Raw genomic sequence first — 19,297 nt, forward strand, 5'->3', positions numbered from 1 at the left:
CCTTTTGTCAAAACCAAAAGGTATTGTTTTTTAAAACCAGCAGCAAGCTCTTCATTTTCCAGTAAAACATCTGCGGCCCTTTCTGAAGAATGGATCGAGTCCACAAGGGCTGCAGATATACTTTGGTCAATCACTTTGCCTATGTACTTTGTCTTTTGATTTTTTAATAGAACCAAGTGATATAAAGTGACATACCAAATGAAAGATATTTACAAAACAGTATAAAACAAGCTACTGTGGTATCATGGGTACATGTGACGCTTTCTAAGCACATACTGTATTAGAGGTAGGTGAAAAAGGGGAGATGATTCTGTAACCTTCAAATATCCCAGGATCCTCCATTCACTAGTTTTTCTTCTTTTGCATTATTTTATTTTATACTTTTGCAGACACAGAGGGCTTATAACAACTTTAATGCTTAGTTTTTTGACATATTAAGATCACCCTACTATTACTTAAAGCAGTGCACATCTTCATTTGGTCCAAATAGGCAGATTCTGCCCATAATTTGAGACTGTATGTAAGTACATTGAAGCCTTTGCTTCTCTCTCTGGGCAGACCTAATACCAGTATGTCAACAATGGCTTAATCAAACCTCTTTCAAAGAAGGTCGCAACCACAGGTTAACACTTTTTCAACAAGCACTGTTTAAACGCTGACGGTCTCTGCGAGAGAAGACATCCCTTAGCTAATTTTCCATGCCCGTCTTTGCACTGGACAGTCCTGGTGTGCCATCCCGTGTCACATGTTCGAGAACAAGAAAGCCACGGCCCCGTAACCCAGCGGGGTTGCGTGAGCTGTGGAGTTACTTTGCTGGTGCTGCCGCCGCCACTGCTGGTGACAGAGTTAGTCATTTGCCCTTGCTTCTTTGGCACGAAGAAACTGTAGCGGACATCCACTGGTTGAGTGGGGTCAGTCGCAAGTATCTGCACAATAAGAACCTCTTTTGTGGCAGAGTGTCCCATCGCGTGCAAGAAATCATCTTTGTGACTCCAGCCGCTGTAGTTCATGACAGTCCCATTGATGTCAATGATTGTTTCTGAAGTGGAGATCATGTATTTTCCATTAACAAGGTACTCACCGTTTTTCTTTTTCAGGGCCAGGTAGGCAGTGAACCTGCTCTGGTCCTTGGTCTTGAACTGCCGAACTTTGATGTGGGTTGCCCCTTCCGGGATTTTCACTATATCCGTGTAGCCCTTGCTGAATGAAGGGAGAAGAAAAAAAAGTATTCAGTAGCTGGTGTGAAATAAACCTCAGGTCTTACTGGAAAGCCCAGTGAAGTCACTGGAATGACACATCTTGCTTCATTTTAGTTCAAGCCCTGAATCCATCTGGCTTGAGGCTCATCTAAGATTAGTTTAACAAGGTTCCACTGTTTGTCTATTGATTTGTTCTTTATGTTCTTGAAGAAATATCTACCACACTTGAGTTGCTTAATCTTAAGTTTTAGTAACGATTTTACGTGAGTCAGATACAAGAGGAATGAAAAATAACAGATAGCTTATATATTTCAGCAAAGGGTGGGAGATATGAAATACGATGCACGCTTTGCCTGCCAAGGAAAGATAATGAGATATGCATTGGTTACAGCTGTTTCTTGCTGTCTTTGCTATAATGATGATTAAGGAAAGCATGAGCAGAGTAACAGCTGGATAGAGGTACCTTGGGATCATATAAAAATAATCTTGATCACTGAGAAAAAATTTGTTTACTTTGAAATTCATAAAGCCAAAGATTAATTGTCAAGTGTCTAATACGAGGTGCACCCAAATGTTTAATTGGTACCACCACAGAGTTCTCTCAGTTGCTACTTATGAAGTAACTTAATGCAGATTAGAAAAAGGTATTTAACTCTTCTACGGAAAGTGACAAGCATTCAAAACCTGCAAGCGTGCTGGAACGTATCATTATCTCAAGTATGTTATTTGTTTTAACTTTACTGATATATAGAAAAAAATCTGAAGACTACACATAGCTATAAGCTACCAGCTGGACTTTGGAGACATGCATTTTTCGTTTCTAAACCTGTGACAAAACATTCTTCAAGTATCTCATATCTGAAAAGTTTAGTGCTGAAACTTTTAGAAAAAAAGGGATGAGAAAATATACTAAAAATATATAGAAGTGAAGGTGTCTCCCTTGGGATTGCCTAAAGAACAGACTGATAATTTCAAGAATTTTTTGGCTGTAGAGACCGCACAGACTACAGATTAAACGCTTGTGCTATTCCCCTGCTATTGCCAGCCGCTATGGGACAATGAATAAAACTCTATTGATTTAGCACCTCCATAAACCTGAAGGTATATGGTGCAAAAAACAGGCTGGGGGGACTCTGCTCTACAGTACCGCATACATATTTTTACGTAACAGTTGCCAAAATAACTCTGTTATTAACATTAAAAATGTTATTAAAGTTACAAAATCATTTGTTTAAAAACTAAAAGCAAAGCTGGAGAATTCCAGTCATGTGCACAAAGAACTTTAACGCTCCACGTACAGAAAGAAGCACTTAATTCTCCTGTTTCACAACTTCTGACTATTTGGCGTTACTGCCTTTTTAAGAAAGTTCTTAGGAAACAAGTTTTCCAGAAGATTATGTTTTGATTGCTTTAAAAGAAAAAAGTACAAACAAATGTTATTATGGCAATTGTCTGCAACGGGAAATACTAGTTTCCCCTTGTACGTTTAATAGTTTCCCAGTACATTTTAATGAACAGGTTGCTACAGTTCGGTTTCTAATGGACAGCAATGTAGGAGCTGCTATTTTTCAGTGTAGAAAAGATAATTTTACTATAGCCACTGCCATTTTATATGCATAAACAAGTTTACAGACAATTGAGTTTTCACTATTTTAATAAGGGGTTTAATTTAAAGTCAATTGCTCACATAAGGGAATTGTCTCAAGCAATATTTCCAGCAAAAAATAAATCCTCGTCACCCCAACATTAAATCAAAATCAAGTTAGAACATGCTTGTTACTTACAGGTTGACTATTACTTTCTAAACAGGACAATATTTTGAAGGCATTGAGGTTGAATTAGTATTTTATTGTCTGACCAGTCTCACTTAAGTTAAAGGTATGATTTGAGGAGTAAGATGGTAACTTCACAGGAATAATTATAATAGAATCTCACCATTTCCAAATATATCTATGCTACAAATCTGGCCACACTGAAACTCATGGAGTCCCTTTAACATTTTTGCTGGAGCCTGGATTACAGCAAAGGATCATTACTGAATCCCATGAAGTGTATGTCACACTGTCTTCTTCATTTAGACATCCCAAACATTTCAATATTTACAAATTGGAAAAGATTTGGTTTATATAATAACTAATTTGGATGGAAAGTCATTCTTTTTGGCAGAGGTGTTTTGGCATCCTTAGGTGAGTAATCATTGGTTTACCAGGAAGAAGATTAGTTATGTTTATTTTTAGAATAAATTCACTTTCAAAGCCATTTTTGGCTGCTATTAATCAGTATGTCAAAATGTATAGAAATAAAAGGTCATTTCAGGAGTCAGATTTCAACTTCTGGTAGCTTTCAATATGCTATGTAAGAATTTGGAAGATATAAACCAAAATCAAGTTTATGTACATTTGAAAAGATAGTACACTAATGGAGTCACAGATACCGAGTAGAAATTGTCAACTGAAAGTTTCTACGAGTAGATCACTACAGCAGTCCTGTGAGAGCTTAGAATCTGTATAAATGATAATTAAAAATCCTCATTTTCCTATGAATCTTTATAATTGAAGAGGGAGGGTAACAAGAGTTCAGACAGAAGGCAGACTTACTTGACATTGGTACCTCCCTACAAAGCTTGCTGATGCCCTCAATATGGTCAGGGAACACCATGGGGGCAGTTCCTTCTATTTTACTTGTATTAAGTTTTATTACAGTTAAAAGCTGAACTCTGACAGAAAGATGTCTCATGGATAACTGCTATAAATATTTTGACTTAAAAAAACCAACCCATCTGGAGATTGATATTATGCCAATGGACATGAAGGGATATAGGAAATGCCATGTTTAAGCCTATGTTTACTTTTAACATCTCATCTAGTCATCTAAACTCCACATATGCTCAGGAGTATGAATGTATTTTTAGGGTATAATCTCTCTCAGCTATGAAGGAAGACTTTTACAGCTGTGCTCTAATGCTGTCTGCTTCTCTCCACAAACTACACAAGGAATTAGTGTCGCTCAATCAGGTGGGATGTCCTCATTGTCATTCAACATCAGATGAGATGAAACATGCTCTCTGCGTGTACTTTCTAACACAGCATCATCTGGGAAATGCAGAGGTTTGGATACATCCAGATTATTCTGACTCCAAAAACTTTCTGATTCATTCCTCTCTTCCCTTCCTCCTCTCGTCTAGAAACCACAAGCCATCTGACCAGCAAGATTAGCAAGTAGCACAAGATACTATGGCTTATTCTAGGCAAACTTCCTATTACTGGCGGCTCACCTGTATCACTGGCACTTTGTGTCAGAAATGGACTGGGTACAGTGTTTTGCCAGTTGATTTTTTGGCATTTTCAGGGTATAGTTAAGAGGCCAGCTGTAAACATCTGGAAAGCGCAATAAAGCACAGGCAATGTACTTTTTTGTTCAATCTTCATGTGAAAGTAAATTGCATTTCGGGACAGAAAGCAAGCAAGCACATGGCACAGATGCACAACAGGATACATCTACTAATACTCAAGATCAATACCTCTTTTTGGTAAAGGTTCCCATGACTTTTGTGCAGCTGGAATTGTCTCCTCCACACACCCCACATTTGTCATATTGGAGCTTTGAACCAATGATGCCATCACAACCAGTTCGGATGCATTTTCCACGGACGCAGACTGAATTACTGTACGGTCGACACTCAGTACCATCAGTTACCTAGGCAATCAAGTGACAGTTAGTTAAAACTACCAGGGAAAAGATTTGCTTTTGTGAATCTGACTGGCAAAACCCAGTTGCTTATTTATGTCCCCCATACAGAACAGAGTGCCTACCCTGACAGCCCAGACTGAGTTTCTCTAACGTTCCCAGCACAAAAGCTGATGAAATTTAGCAAAAGGCTGAAAGTAATGACAGACAACTCCACTGTAAGGCTCTAAAATGACCCTGGCTTTAATGATGATCTCACAGCTTATTCATAATAACAGTACTTGTAGATAGTGTTGCATTTGAGCTATCCAGGACGAAATGTGACCTTCATAACATTTCAAGGCCGAAAACTGCAAGTATAAGTGTGGGAGACATTTCAGTTTGAATTGCATCTGATATAACAAACTGGCCACAAGTTACATCTATGGTAATTGGCTAATTATTCTAAACTAATTAGCTCCATAAGAGTTACTCTCAACTCCCTTAACATAAGTCAGGGTAAGACTTATTCTTTTGCTCATATTACTCTTTCTTCTCCAGAAAACCCCAGAATGACAGATGATTCTCCAGGTAGAAAACCCTTTATCTACTACTGAAAACAAAGTAGTGCAGAGAGCACTAAGAGGCCCATATTTTTTATGATTCTACATACAGAGATGTGGAAAAACTTATCTCATTCTAGAGGCCAATTCTGGCCCTAATATATAACCAGTGGATCAAACCATTAAATCTAATCACGCAGTTAAATCTTTGAATCATATGATTAACTTCTTTTGCCTTGTTATAGGGAAAGATTTCTAAGATACAGGACACTTCTAAACTGGAGCATGAAATCATGATTGGAGATGCCATTACCTTCTGAGAAAATACCACATAATAGCCAGTTCCTTTGGCTCGGCAGGTGAGCTTGCAAACGTCTCCGGGAAGTACTCCAGCGTACTTGGGGACCCATTCAACAAATGTCTTGACACCCTTTGCGTCAGACTGATAGCCATTCCTTGCTTCACACTGCTCTTGTCGGAAAGATTTAGCTGTAGAATTATTCACATCATTAGTGACTATTTCAGACCACACTGCAAATATCATTATGCCCATCTATTATTCCAACTTCTTTTTTACATGATTTTTAAGTTATGTCACTTCACCTCTTTAGTTAGAACTGGCCTTCAAATCCTTCAACTGTTTTAGCTTGGAAATCTTCCCATGACATAATAAGCATTAAAGGACTAAAGTCTGCATTACGGTTCATTTTCCAGGACTGAAATTCCTTTTCATTCAAGTGTCCTTTCTATATGGCGTCAGGGTGGGGATGGGGGAAGAATTACAGTATTGTATTAATGATGAATGTCTTGCCTTGGTAAATACATTTTGCAGAAACTACAATGCACCTTTGTTGTTTCCTTTCACAGTAGCTGTTCAATATTTACTATCAAGGAACATAGAGGCTGGAGCACGAAGGCACTTACCATTTGCCGGGCAGGGTGCGACGTTGCAGGAGCGGTAGATGGCCCTCTTGCCGGTGCAGTACCGGCCGTTGTTCCTAGGAGCTGGGTTATTGCAGTGACGATAAGCAAACTGCACTCCTCCGCCACAGGTACGCGAGCACTGTCCCCAAGGCCCCCAGGACCCCCAGTTACCATGGCTTGAAGCCTGAAATATATGGAACAGCAGGAAGTAAGGACATCATCCAAGCGCAAATAAAGGTCTCAAAAACACTGCTAATGTTTTCCTCAATTGAAGGTGATTCCTTGGTCATTTTAATCAGGCATAACAGGTCTTAGGAGCCTTCTTGCTCCCAGCAGAGTTAATTTCTGTCTTTTATCCGCACATTGATGACATCTCATTTGGCACTGTGCATGCAAAGGCAATAGTAGGCCTTGCTCTGCACAGCTGCCTTCAGCCTGTTTCATGGAAGACACCCATGCACCAGAAATAGCGCCCATAGTCTCGTGTGCTGCGGTCTTATTTTTTGCTATTCCTACCATTAGGGGCCATTAAACTAGCTCCAGGGGATTCGGCTCCCAGAATATGTTCATAAGGCTAATCTATGATTAATTAAATGCAATTATTGTGATGTGTAGGTATTGTTCTGAATTACCGGCAAGAGACGGACTTGTCAGATATAGTTTGCAACTCTGTTAAATTGGCTACCTAGAAAGAATATTGCAACAGCATGTAGAAGTATATAATTCCACGAAAACAGCTGTTATAAGGGCTGTAGCTTGATTGAACGCTTGCAATAGTTTGCAAATATCTTCACAAAGCTCTACAAGTCCATACCTTTTCTGTGGATGTAACAGAAGGGCCAGTGCTACTGTCTACCCAGTAAAGTTAGAAGCATCTGAACTGTGCAGTTGACAGTTCTCATGAGCCTGGGGACTCTTCAGATGTATAAAGTTGACAGAAGGGATTCTGTCATTGGAGGTACAAACTTTTCTGCTGCAGAAATTATGTTCTGGATGAACTTCATCCACCTTTCTCTTCACTACAGTTAGGGCCCTGGGGTCTCTCAGATGAGGGCTGTAAATTAAATTTACAGATTTAATTTACCTTGCATGCCATTGACAAGAAGTTGGGAAGCTAAGAATAGGTCCTTGACAATCCTTCCGTATGAGACATGACTTACCGAATGGGCAAATCCTCTACTCTAAAGGGATGCTCCCAGCTTTCTAGGAATGAAATCTTTCATATTTGAAGAAGAAAACACGCTTCCTGAAACTCGGCAGCCTTTTTCCTATATCCCTCACCAACGACACTCCAATTACATGCCAAAATATAAGGCAGCTTTCAATCTGACTTCCATAAAGTCCCCTTCACTCCCACAAAAGTCAACGCCTTTGAGGATCTTGCCTTCTAAAATTCCCTAGGGTCACAGCTGGTAACTTACTGAGTAGTATTTCTTCTTGGTTTTGTCAACGCATTTTCCCTGGAGGCAGATCCTCCCTTTTCCACATGGTGTTCCCTCCACAGCAGGCAGCTTCTTAGTCAGACAAACCATCTGACCTTGGCGCACAACTGCACACCAGAGGCGAGAGCAAACATCCATACCGGGACACACTGTGTATTCGGGTCCAAACGCCAGTTTGCACTGACGAATGGCATCGTAGGTTTGTCCCGGAAGCTCCTCGGGGCCCAGGATCTGCTTTCTCGGTTGGTCCAGCAAACAGTTACCTAAAAGAGCAAACCAACCTATTATTACTCATTTCCTAGTTTTCTCTGCAGTGCTGGAAATCTGTCATTCAAGTCAGACAGACCGATAATGACATTGAACCTTATTCAAAGGATGCTGACGTGAATGGAAAGGCTCTCTGGGGTGTCATCTGGTTTTGGAGAAGGTCATACTATTGCAACTGTGTTCTCACCCAGCAGCGTACCAGGTGTTGAGCTGCTTATTTCCAATCTGAGGGTGTAAATGAGTTTTACTCAGGTCCCTTTTGGCCTTTTATCCTGCTTTCCTTTATTTGAATTTACTCTGAACACATTCCACTCTATTTATCAGTCTGTGATTTAAGGAATGATCAAGACTCATGGCAAGCTGTCATTTGAATTTTGAGACAGAACGTCAGAAGTGGTAAAGCTTCTAAAGGAATGCCAGAAAACCCACAAAAAACAGACTTGTAATCAATGAAGCACTTAAAAATAAAAGAAAAAACCCCAACAGATCAAAGGAAAAATATAAGCTGTGTATCAAAACTAATGTTGGCAGTAAATCTGGACTGGCTTTCCTTTCTGGACTGGCTTTCCTTGTAAGGAATAATACTTGGCTGCTTCTGGAATTAGTTTGAAGAGGGCTATCCATTTTATACAGAAATACATAAATAACAGAAAGAAAAGAAAAAAATAGCATAAACTTAAAGAATTGTATATGTGTTTTGAGATATATTGCAGAGATCAAGATTTATCTGGCACACTAAAAATGAGAATTCACATTTAGGTTCTAGAGGGTCTACTGATAGATTTTTTTTTTTTACTATTGAAAACCTCAGTTGTTGACATGCAGAACTATTTATTCAGTGTAACCTCTTTTACACTTCATGAAAGGGATATGTGGTCTGGGCAAGCTTCACTTACCCTTGGCCAAAATAACTTACCACAATCTACCTCACTTTGGAACTTACACCAGTATTCTTTAGTTGGATCATGGGTGAAAAAAGGCTATCTATAAAAACATCACTACTTACATGAAATGGAATAGAATTGCAAGCTATGGCGGTGAATTTCAACAAACCAAATACCCCATCTCTCAATGGCCCGGGTTTTCCCTCCAGAATACACACTTACTGCAACTGTTCTTTTCCTCTAAATACTAAGGCCAATTAGCCAAATCAGATGCAAATTCTTTCTGCAGCTCTTTCTAACTCCCTGTCTTGTTAAACCTGTTCCATTTGTCCTTTTCTGACCCTGATTTACCCTTGCCTTACCTTTAATCTGGATTATGCTGACTTTTTTAATGTTGACAAGGTGTGCCAATGCTAACTAATGAGCTGAATGCCATGAGATAAAGACAATTAAAAGTACTCTAGTGTTCAAAGCCTGTCTAATGAGACACGGTGAGGAGAGAGGAAGCACAGATATTTTTTTTCTGGAGTTTCTGAAAATGACATAATTGGCCTCAATTGCTGTCAAAAAGAAACTTTGTAAAAGTAAGTAACAGTGGAAGTCCTACTTCATAGAACTTGTGGTGAGGCAGGAAGCTAGTACAGTGTTAGAGTGGCGATGGGAAGGCACTAGCATGTCAACACTCAGTAGTATACACTACTATTGTATATATGCTGCAGTTTATCAAACTCTCAAGTGGAACTCTTATTCAGTATTTTAAAAAATCATAATAACACTAAATTCTGCCATGACAGACATTGCTGTCCATCACCGAGATCTACCATGACTGACATGACTGGAAATATAAATCTAGAGAGAGAATGGTCAGAGAATGGTTTGCCCTGGGCGCCCTGATTGAGAGGGAAGAGAGGGCTTCAATTCACTACAGTACATTGCAACATACAGAGCATGTAGATATTGCTATTCCCATTTTTTGTCCTGAGTACCAAAGAACATCTGTGCGCCCTGCAATAGAGCAACATTGCTGGCTGATGACAGTGTTAATTAGAGTCATCTCATTATCTCTCCTCAATGTTATGTGCAATATATCTTGGAAAAAAACCCGACAGAGTAAGATCTGTGCAGGAAGCAGATAACCAGGATATAAATTAATTAAAATAGAAATAGTCCTTGTTTCAGGTTGCACAGAGCACTGAGCACTCTGACTAAACACAATAAATTGCAAGCAATCACACCACAGCCTAGTGGTTGGCATGACAATAAAGGCAATTAGTACCTTAGGAGAGTGTTGGCTAAAAGCAAATGGAAATAAATGTTACTGTCTTCTGGACACTAACTGAGCCTTTTCTTCCTAAATGTCGAACTGCTGTCTGGGGTCATCTCATGAGTGCAAAACAAATGGTGATATCATGACAATGATGTTTATAGTTCTCAGAGTGGGCCTCAGGAGACAGGGAATCAGCACCTTGATCCTCCCCAGACCTCCTGGCTGACCTTGGACGAGACATTTATATTGGGATTTATTTAGCTGACTTTAACTGTATGTAATGCTGGTGTCTGCAATTGAGTCAGCTGTCAGATGTTTCACTACTCTGGCAAATGAGTTTATAGTGTAATTCAGCACCACTAATGCAACTGATGAGATCAGTCAAACAACTGATGCCATTGATTAGACCCCTCTGCACGACGATGGGAACTTAAATACCCTGTTCAGGAGTAGCTGCCTACATAGTAAATACCCACATTTTATAAGATGAGTCCGCTGTCCACCATCACTTTCCAAATTTAGAAAACAGGAGCATCAGTACTTGACAAAGTAATGTTAAGGAATTAGAAAGTCAAGACTGTGATGTTTTCTATTATAGTAGTATGGGGTGAATATCTAAATCTACATGGGAAACTTACTTAAAGCTTTGATAAGACATTGACTGTTGTCATTTGTTGCCATTTGTAACAGAATACTGCCCACAGATCCAGACTTCTGGAGTTCACTCACAATTCATTATGCTTACCCATAAGGAGCAGCAGATGAAGCACTTTATTTATTTCCTCACACCAATGCTGCCATGCCCTGTTTGTCACAAAGCACAATTCATAAGCTCGTGCCCATTCAGACCAAAAGCCCAGTGCAAACTGCTTATCCTGCCTATCAGAGAATGGAAGAGTCTGCTCTTGTTCAGTGTTTCCCACAGAAACTATACAAAATCTGGTCGCAAACATCCTAAAAGAAAGGCTGGTATGCAAATATCTGTATTCTTTTGTTGCAACTGCTATTTCGTACCGTCCCTATCTACATTATGCCTGCAGCACTGCTCAAAATTACACCTGAATGGTTAACGATTTTTTCCTCTGCCTCACAGCACTTGAGAGAGGTAGGATTTTCTTCTTTCTATGGGAAGATCGCAGGAGAGCTCCTTCTTGAAAACAAAAAGGGAGAGGAAACACTGCAACTATAGGACAGTACATCTGCGACAGCTAGGGAAAAAAAAATGAACAACCCGAAAAGCAGGCACATGCTTATTCTGAAGGAAACACAGAAATATGGCATGTTTGCACTGTATTGTTATCAGCCCAATGCAGCGTGTGAAAGGCAGTGTCGTGCTCTACTAGGATCCTGTGGTTTCTGGTACACTCAGCGTACACTACAAATGGGAATCATGGAGCTATGAATTCTGGCTGGAAGAAGAAAATAAAACCAGAAGCTCCCTTCCTAAAAGAACGCATGTCCTTTCAGCGCAAAAATTTGAAGAAACTGCAATTTAAATCGTTAACTTCCCTTTTTACTTCATAGATAGTGTTTGTGTGTTAAGACAAATCTTTGATTTAAATAACTGAAAAACGATAAACTTCAACAGAAAAGGAAGACCGTTACTTAGAAAAGTTCTCTGAAGGCCTGATCTATCAAGAAAAGAGATTCCTGAAACATTGTACATTTGAAATCACACCAATTGCACCAGTAATAAAATCAATTCCCCAAGGACTACGGACCTCTATGATGAGAGGTTCAAATTTTCTATGAATTATTTCATCACATCGACAACTCTTTGAAACTACATGCCTGAGCAGTAACTACTCATGAGTATTAGAAACGGCAATGTACCCTAACCCATCCGTTAACAGACTGACAGATCCAAAGCCCTTTACGTGCAGCAAAGAATACATGACTTTGCGAAAAGCGTCAGCAGTTGAGGACTGCCAAACTTCTTGTACAGGACAGGCTGAGAGAGTTGGGGCTGTTCAGCCTGGAGAAGAGAAGGCTCCAGGGAGACCTTGTAGCAGCCTTCCAGTACCTAAAGGGGCCTACAGGAAGGATGGGGAGGGACTCTTTATCAGGGAGTGTAGCGATAGGCCTCAAACTGAAAGAGGGTAGATTCAGATTGGATATCAGGAAGAAATTCTTTCCTGTGAGGGTGGTGAGGCACTGGAACAGGTTGCCCAGGGAAGCTGTGGATGCCCCGTCCCTGGAAGCGTTCAAGGCCAGGCTGGATGGGGCTTTGAGCAGCCTGGTCTAGTGGGAGGTGTCCCTGCCCATGGCAGGGGGGTTGGAACTAGATCATCTTTAAGGTCCCTTCCAACCCAAACCATTCTGTGATTCTGTGAAGTCGGCGCTCATGATGAACAAGGAGACCATAATGCAGCTCTGGAGGATGTGAAGCTCCTACCTACTTTACTGAAAAAAACCTGGCCAAGTTATAATCTTAGACCTGTAGAACATTGAGACTAGGTCCAACTCATGGATAAGGGTCCAAATTTCAAGCACCACCCCAGGTACAAACAAGGCAAAGGTGAGGTGGGTGGGAGAAATGCTCTCTTTGCTTTCTTTATTGTTGGAGACAGTAGCTAGCTGGATGCATAGTAAAGAGAAAAAGTCAGGCCACAAAAAAAAAGGGAAACTATGAGAACAGCCTTTCTACTCGCCTGCAGCAGGAGAGGAACAGAAGAGGAAATATAGTTCAGAGTTCCTTGCGCTCTCTGAGAGATCATTCGTGGATGGCAAAGGAGGGCTCTTTTTTTCACTCCAGTGAACTGTACTGTACCTCAGTAACTAAACTCAAAAAGGAAAGTTCTCTTCACATGTGGAAACTAACTTGGTAATATTAAGTCAATGCCAGAGCAATATGGACCATAAAACAGGACGGTACAGATTAATGGATCTAATAAAATTGAAAGAAAAAATGAAGTCATTGTCCAATAGAGGAAAAAAGGAGAAAATATTTCAGAGCACACTGAAATTAGCCGACAAAATATTTAAAAGCAAAAAAACCTTTACATTCAGCAGACACACCATACTTTTTATCCATAAGCATTTCAGTTACCATAACAACTTGATCCATTCACTCAATTATGTCATTTTTATCTCAGCATTTTGGAATTTGAATGGTTTGTTTAAGAACTGCAGTTGCTTTGGGAGCACAATGAAGACTGCAAAATTCATGAAAGAGCGAAGACTATGCTTTTTTATTACTACTTTTGGAGAATGAAAGTTTTGCACTTGTTCTCCAAAGGGTAAATGACATATTTAACAAATATTAGTCACATCAGTTGGAAGGTAAGCTTCCAAGTAAGAAGTAATCTTTTATCACATACAGCTCAGAGGAGTCTTAATTCTTGCTTACAGCCCCTCTACATAGACATAATAAATACAATGGCATTATAGACATAATAAATATAATGGCGTTATAAACATAATAAACGTCATTAATGGTAACAAGAACACATACACTCTGCTCATATCTGTAGTCTAACATTAAGTAGCCTGTATCACCCGTTTTAATTTCTGCGAGGAAAAAGCCATTCTCTTGTGTCCTCAGTTTAAAGTACTCTCTGAGCTTCTATCTGTGGCATTTGAGAAGACAAGACTAATTTCAGGCTTTTAAAAAATTACTGCCAACACACACTCCATCAACTTTTTCTTTTCTCTTGCATTTAAAACATGCAAAGGGAGGGTGAGCCTCTGCCAGCCTTTTAGACCTTTGCCTTGTTTTGCAAGCACTTCCAAGATAGTCCTGAAGATGAGCAAGGAATGAGCAAGCTGGTGTAAAATGTTCTTACCAAAAAAACAGATCACAGTAAAAACTAACATGTAGCTGAGGCAAGGTGTGATAATACGTACCATGACCATCATCGAAAAATTCTGTTATAGTTGCCGAAGTGCATTTGGACCAGGGTTTTGAAGCATCGATGCTAGTCAGAATGGAGGACATCAGGCGCTTATCTTCCATGGAGCCAAAGTTCTCCTCACAAAATTTGGAGTCATCATGGGAAAGCCCAAGCAAGTGCCCTATAGAAATTAAAGAAATAAATAAAATGACATGACTATCCATAACTGAGTTTACCAGCTGGAGCTTAGAGTCAAAGTAAAATGAATTGTGTAATTCATCCTAAAATTTTGAACAGCAGCCCAAAGCAGGCCACCTGAAATGTGGTATCTCTGCTTGAAGACAAAAAAGCTGTGACAGTTTACACTATTGCATATAGCAAGGAAGTAGTGCCATCAGCTGACATGTCATTGAACTGTGCTAACTGAAATCTGATGAAAACTAAAATGAACTGCACTCCTTTATATTACTCAACAATTTAGTTCTGTTTTTCCAAATCATCTTCAGCAAGAAAGACTAATACTTCACTCTGTAAACATGTTCTGCAACTGTCTAGAAAGGTGCTACAATGTCTTTCTAAATGGACAAAAATGCTATTATTTATGGAGCAATCAAACAAACTGTATGTAAATTCTTAAAGCGCACTCCTCACTGAGGTGCGAGTACTCTCTACAGTACATCAACAATCTGAATATTTTCAAACAGTCACATCCATACAGACACTCTTGTTTTGTGGGAGGGTGCTTTTTAGTATTGCTTTGGTTAGTGTTTTAGTTTTGCTGGTTTGTTTGGTTTTTTATAAAATGTATAAGGTATTGGATATTTATACTCCAGAAACAAAATAATGGCACACAAAACAGCACATGATGGAACTTGCAAAAATCCTTAATGTCCAGGGGAGTTCAGTCCAGTGCTAGATGAGTTCTTTTAAGTGCAACTGCAACCTTTTCTGTAGATCAGTGATCCCCATCTTCTCTAGTCCCAGGGCAACAATAATAGATTGCAGGCAACACACTTTGTTCCCCCTGTAAACATCAGGTTTAACTTTAATTTCCATGCCCACACTGGATTATTTTACTATCCAAGAGCTAAAAGATTGAACGGGAACCAAAGCCACAGAGAGCTCAAGCCTGACCTTAACACTCACAGTCTTCAACCTAGGCCAGAAGATGATTAATCAGACAACCAGGGCTAGACCAAGAGTGCTTTAATGATAAGGACAAAGACCACCCATCAAAGAAACTACACAGAAATAAACCTGATGCCCTCAAACAGCAGCTGAAGAGACACAATGTACTATTCTGCAATAATTAAAAGCCTTCTACATACCATCAGATTCATGTTTTGGTATAACGGCTGTAGACTCCTGTAAAGTGACACGAGTAGGGACACTGATTGCAGGATATATTCTAATATCCATAGTAATATGCATGACAATGGTAACAACAATACAAATACCTACAATATAGGTTGGAAAAGAAGAAAACCAGCATTTTTTATCCATTTGCCTTATATAAACTTGCTGTTACGTTGTTTTCATCTGCTTTGGGGGAGAAGCCAAGAGGAAAGACATGGAGGCAGCACTCACTGCCGAGCTGTATCTGAGGTGAAAGAAGTAGCTATCTGACCAGAAGACTGCGTTAAGGCTGCAGGAGATCAGAAAACAGGGTTTCTGTCCTGTGAGAGAAGCCAAGGTATCATCTGGCAGCCTTACTCACATGTTGCGTTCCTGACCTAAGGACTGAGCTACAGGAAAAGTGACAAGAGGACCTCGATCTATCACTTCTAGATTTATCTGTGGTGACCGAGAACAGCCAGTCTGTCTTCTGCAGCAACTGAACCCCCACTGGAGGGGAGGTGGGACGGAGAACGAAGAGGGCATTTCTCTTGTTTTCTCTCTTCCCCTGATGTGCACATGTTTACCAACATCATTCCAATACAGCTCCTGTTTGAATAAAAGGCCCTGTAGTATTATAAATGCTAGCAGGAGTTTATTCAAGGAACCTGGGTTAACAATGATGAGGGTTAATACTCCTTTCCCTGTTACTTTTGTTGCTAATTGCTATTGCAATGCTGTATCACAGGTAAATTTCTGCAAAAACATAACGAATCAAACTTTTATACTGAAGGCATGTCTAATTACTGGTGTGTTTTATATGCAAGATTTGGGCTTATTTTTTTTCTGACAGGTAAAACCACTTTCCTTTGGCAATACTTATTATATATGGGCCAGATAATGCTATTTTTATTCTACTGAGACACGGCTGAATATCAGTAGGTACATGTCAAGTTCCAATCTGATATAGCACTATATAAATACTTGCTCTGGAGAGAAGACAATCTCTTTGTTTTATTTAAGCCAAATGCTGGTGTTGAGCAAAATAATTCACTAGTAAGATTATTATTTCGAACAGATGCATTTCTCTGACAGAGTAACCAAATAATCAGTGCATCGCTTCTAACCTATAGAGCAAATTCTGTGGACGTGTCATAGCCTAAGTGTTTAATGAATCAGCAGCTTCTGTGCCAAGAAGGACTGACTACCTCTGACTTTGCCAAAGTCCTAGACACTGACAATGAGTGTCTTCGGGAAACTTAAAGATGATGTTATTTTTGGCTGCTGCTCTATACAGCGTTATTGCTGAGCCTTTATTCATCCTAAGGCCCTGAATGGTACCAGGTCACACCTCTTGTCTGAGAACTATGAGCAGAGCTGACAGGTTAATGAACCTCAACACATGCCTAGTAGCAATGTAACTAGAACCATTTTCTGCTGACATTAAGTAACTCCTTGTAGCATGTTTCACCAGTGTTTCACTAACTTAAGCAAACATTTACTAGAGAGGGCTTTAGGCCTGTCCTCAAGCTTTTGTTGACGGATCCCTCAAGATGCGGCGCAGCTCCCCATTTAAATCAGGAGGGCACACGCTCTGCTTTGCAGAACTGTTCAGGGGTTTCAGCCAGTTCCTCGTATTTTACTTGAATACGTGCACTTGAATATGCATATACTACCCATCAATTACACAGAAATATTTGCAAAAAATTAGCCCAGCGAGCAATAAAACAGCATGCTGGTTAGATCTAAGCCTCACTATAGCAATCTCCTCTGAGACAACTTGTATGCTTAAAGGTTGCAGGAAGAATGCTCTAATATTTAATGTCCCAAGACTGCTAGTAGTTGTAACACTGCAAGAAATTACTTCACTGCAGCATGCTTGTGAAATAAGGTAATGAGGTTCTGTCAGTGAAAACGGAGTCTCATTTCAAAGCCATTGGGCTTGGTACTAAACAGCTCTGGGCGAACAACAAAAGCTGGAGAATTGCTGTAAGGAGCTTGGCTGAATAACACCACGTGGCACACAATGCACATTCGGTGTAGGACGGGGATAATAGTTGGGTGCAAACCAGCAATCTGAGAACTTAATTTTTCAGAGCGCTCAACATTTTATAGCACCATTCAGAACTATCGCAAACTCTGTGATATGAAGGATTCAGTCTTGTAGGGCAGAATTCAAGTTTCTTAACCTTAACATCCTCTGACACCACTCTGCAACAGTCCACTCATTTAAGATATAACTTTGCTCTCTGTACAAATCCCTTTCTTGCATAACCGTGCTTCACCTTTCCTAACTTGGTTCATCTTACGTGACAGACATCCCACATGAGCACATGATAAAAGGCTTAATACAGGGCAGATACGCACAGGCCTGGCCAACAATGATGCTTCTGAATGTGCAACTTGGACATCTCTGTGTTTTTCTGCTACCTATGACATTCTTTTAACACAGTTTTTGTGTGTGTAAGTTCCTCCTTGCACCAACTTCATCATCCCTGGTTTTGGAAAGACCTCTTTGTCTTTCCTACATGTGTTTTTCAACCCCGGCTCCTCCAGCAGTACGATTTGTAAGCAACCTCAGTTTAGACTACCTACTGCCAGAGCAACGTGGTCACACCACATCAAACTACGGAAATCCTAGAGCCAAGCAATGTGCATGTCCCTGGAGCAGGCCAGGGAGCATATTGTGCTTCAGCTTGCTCCTGGCTTCCCTGCCTAAAGCTGGTGTAGTTTCCTTCCCTCTCTACTCCAAGGCGTGCTGGCTCTGCAGAGAATGTAACCGCTGGACTGTGGACTGAAGTTGTCCTTCCTTTTTCCTCCTTCATATAGACAAAAAAAAAATCATCCTTCAGATATAAGAAAGCTTGCAGCCAAATTTCAAGCTCTTCACTTTGAGCAAAGAGACTGAAATTTTTTGCATAAAATGATTGCAAACTAGTCTCCCTCTCATAAATGGCCAGACAGTCTCTGTGGAGTTGTTCAGAGTAAAAAAAATAAAATGAAATGCTTCTCAAGCGACTACTCAGCACAGAAAATTTCATCCCAAATGATCGGGCAAAAGCACAGGAAACTGAAACAGGGTCATCTTCTGGAAAGTGTCAAGCTACTGACTTCACCTTTAATTAGAGTACAGCATAACTTCTCTACTTTACAGTGATAAATGGGGTGAACTGAGGACATACCTCATTAACAGTGTCTACTTTGTCATATTAAATCAGACCATTGTTCTAATGCATGACGAGAACTAAGTCACTTACTTGGCAGACTTGAGCTTTTTGAGGAGAAGCTTCCCCAAGTATTTGTAACTCTCTCTTGTTATTTTTAAATTTTTTTAGAAATTATTTTAAAAAATCATGACAAGGAAAGAAGTAGTAAGTAGCGAATAATTTCCAGATTAAATTATTCTGATTGTCTGTAGTTGAGCCTCTAAATTAGCCACCAGTGATGTTAGTAAGGACAATAGCTGTTTATAGCATTAAATATATGGATTTTAGCTCTCCATCATACTGATTTGCCAGTTACACTGATTTGCCAGTTAACTTTGTGTGCATGCTTAAAACCACCATGAATGCAACTTTCAAAGAATTCTATGGAACTAAAATTCCTAAATCTTATCACAACCTAAATCTTGCACCGTCTTAACTTTGCCTTTTAAGGCATTCTGACCAGACTTAAAGCAGATTAAAGCATATGGCAAATTTCCAATGACTCTTAAAACTGTTTTTGCATTTCATGAAAAATAATCAAAATTCAAAATACTGCCTAGCCAGGGTATGCCTTTTTTAGCACAGAAGTGAGAACAAAGTACTTCTACACCTGCAGCCTTTGTCCTTTTGCATCCAAGAATTAAAGAAGCGACACTTCCCTTCCTACCTGAAAAGTCTCCCCCACCCCTCGCAGGTATGAACATGCTGGTA

At 39.9% G+C, this 19,297-nt stretch overlaps 1 protein-coding gene across 1 annotated transcript in view; it reads right to left on the reverse strand.

Annotated features, from left to right (window-relative positions):
• Window positions 1-377: 377 nt before the first annotated feature.
• Window positions 378-19,297, reverse strand: part of ADAMTS5 (ADAM metallopeptidase with thrombospondin type 1 motif 5) — a 41,582-nt gene continuing 22,662 nt past the window's right edge. Inside the window, exons 3-8 of the mRNA XM_074600185.1 lie at window positions 14,059-14,226; window positions 7,774-8,057; window positions 6,353-6,536; window positions 5,742-5,917; window positions 4,720-4,895; window positions 378-1,200 (exon numbers count right to left, since the gene is read on the reverse strand). Of these exons, the coding sequence (XP_074456286.1) occupies window positions 624-1,200; window positions 4,720-4,895; window positions 5,742-5,917; window positions 6,353-6,536; window positions 7,774-8,057; window positions 14,059-14,226 (1,565 nt within the window). The 3' untranslated portion in view covers window positions 378-623. The remainder of the gene's footprint in view (window positions 1,201-4,719; window positions 4,896-5,741; window positions 5,918-6,352; window positions 6,537-7,773; window positions 8,058-14,058; window positions 14,227-19,297) is intronic.

The sequence above is a fragment of the Larus michahellis genome, chromosome 1 (assembly GCF_964199755.1).
Source record: "Larus michahellis chromosome 1, bLarMic1.1, whole genome shotgun sequence".
Taxonomy (NCBI): Eukaryota; Metazoa; Chordata; class Aves; order Charadriiformes; family Laridae; genus Larus; species Larus michahellis.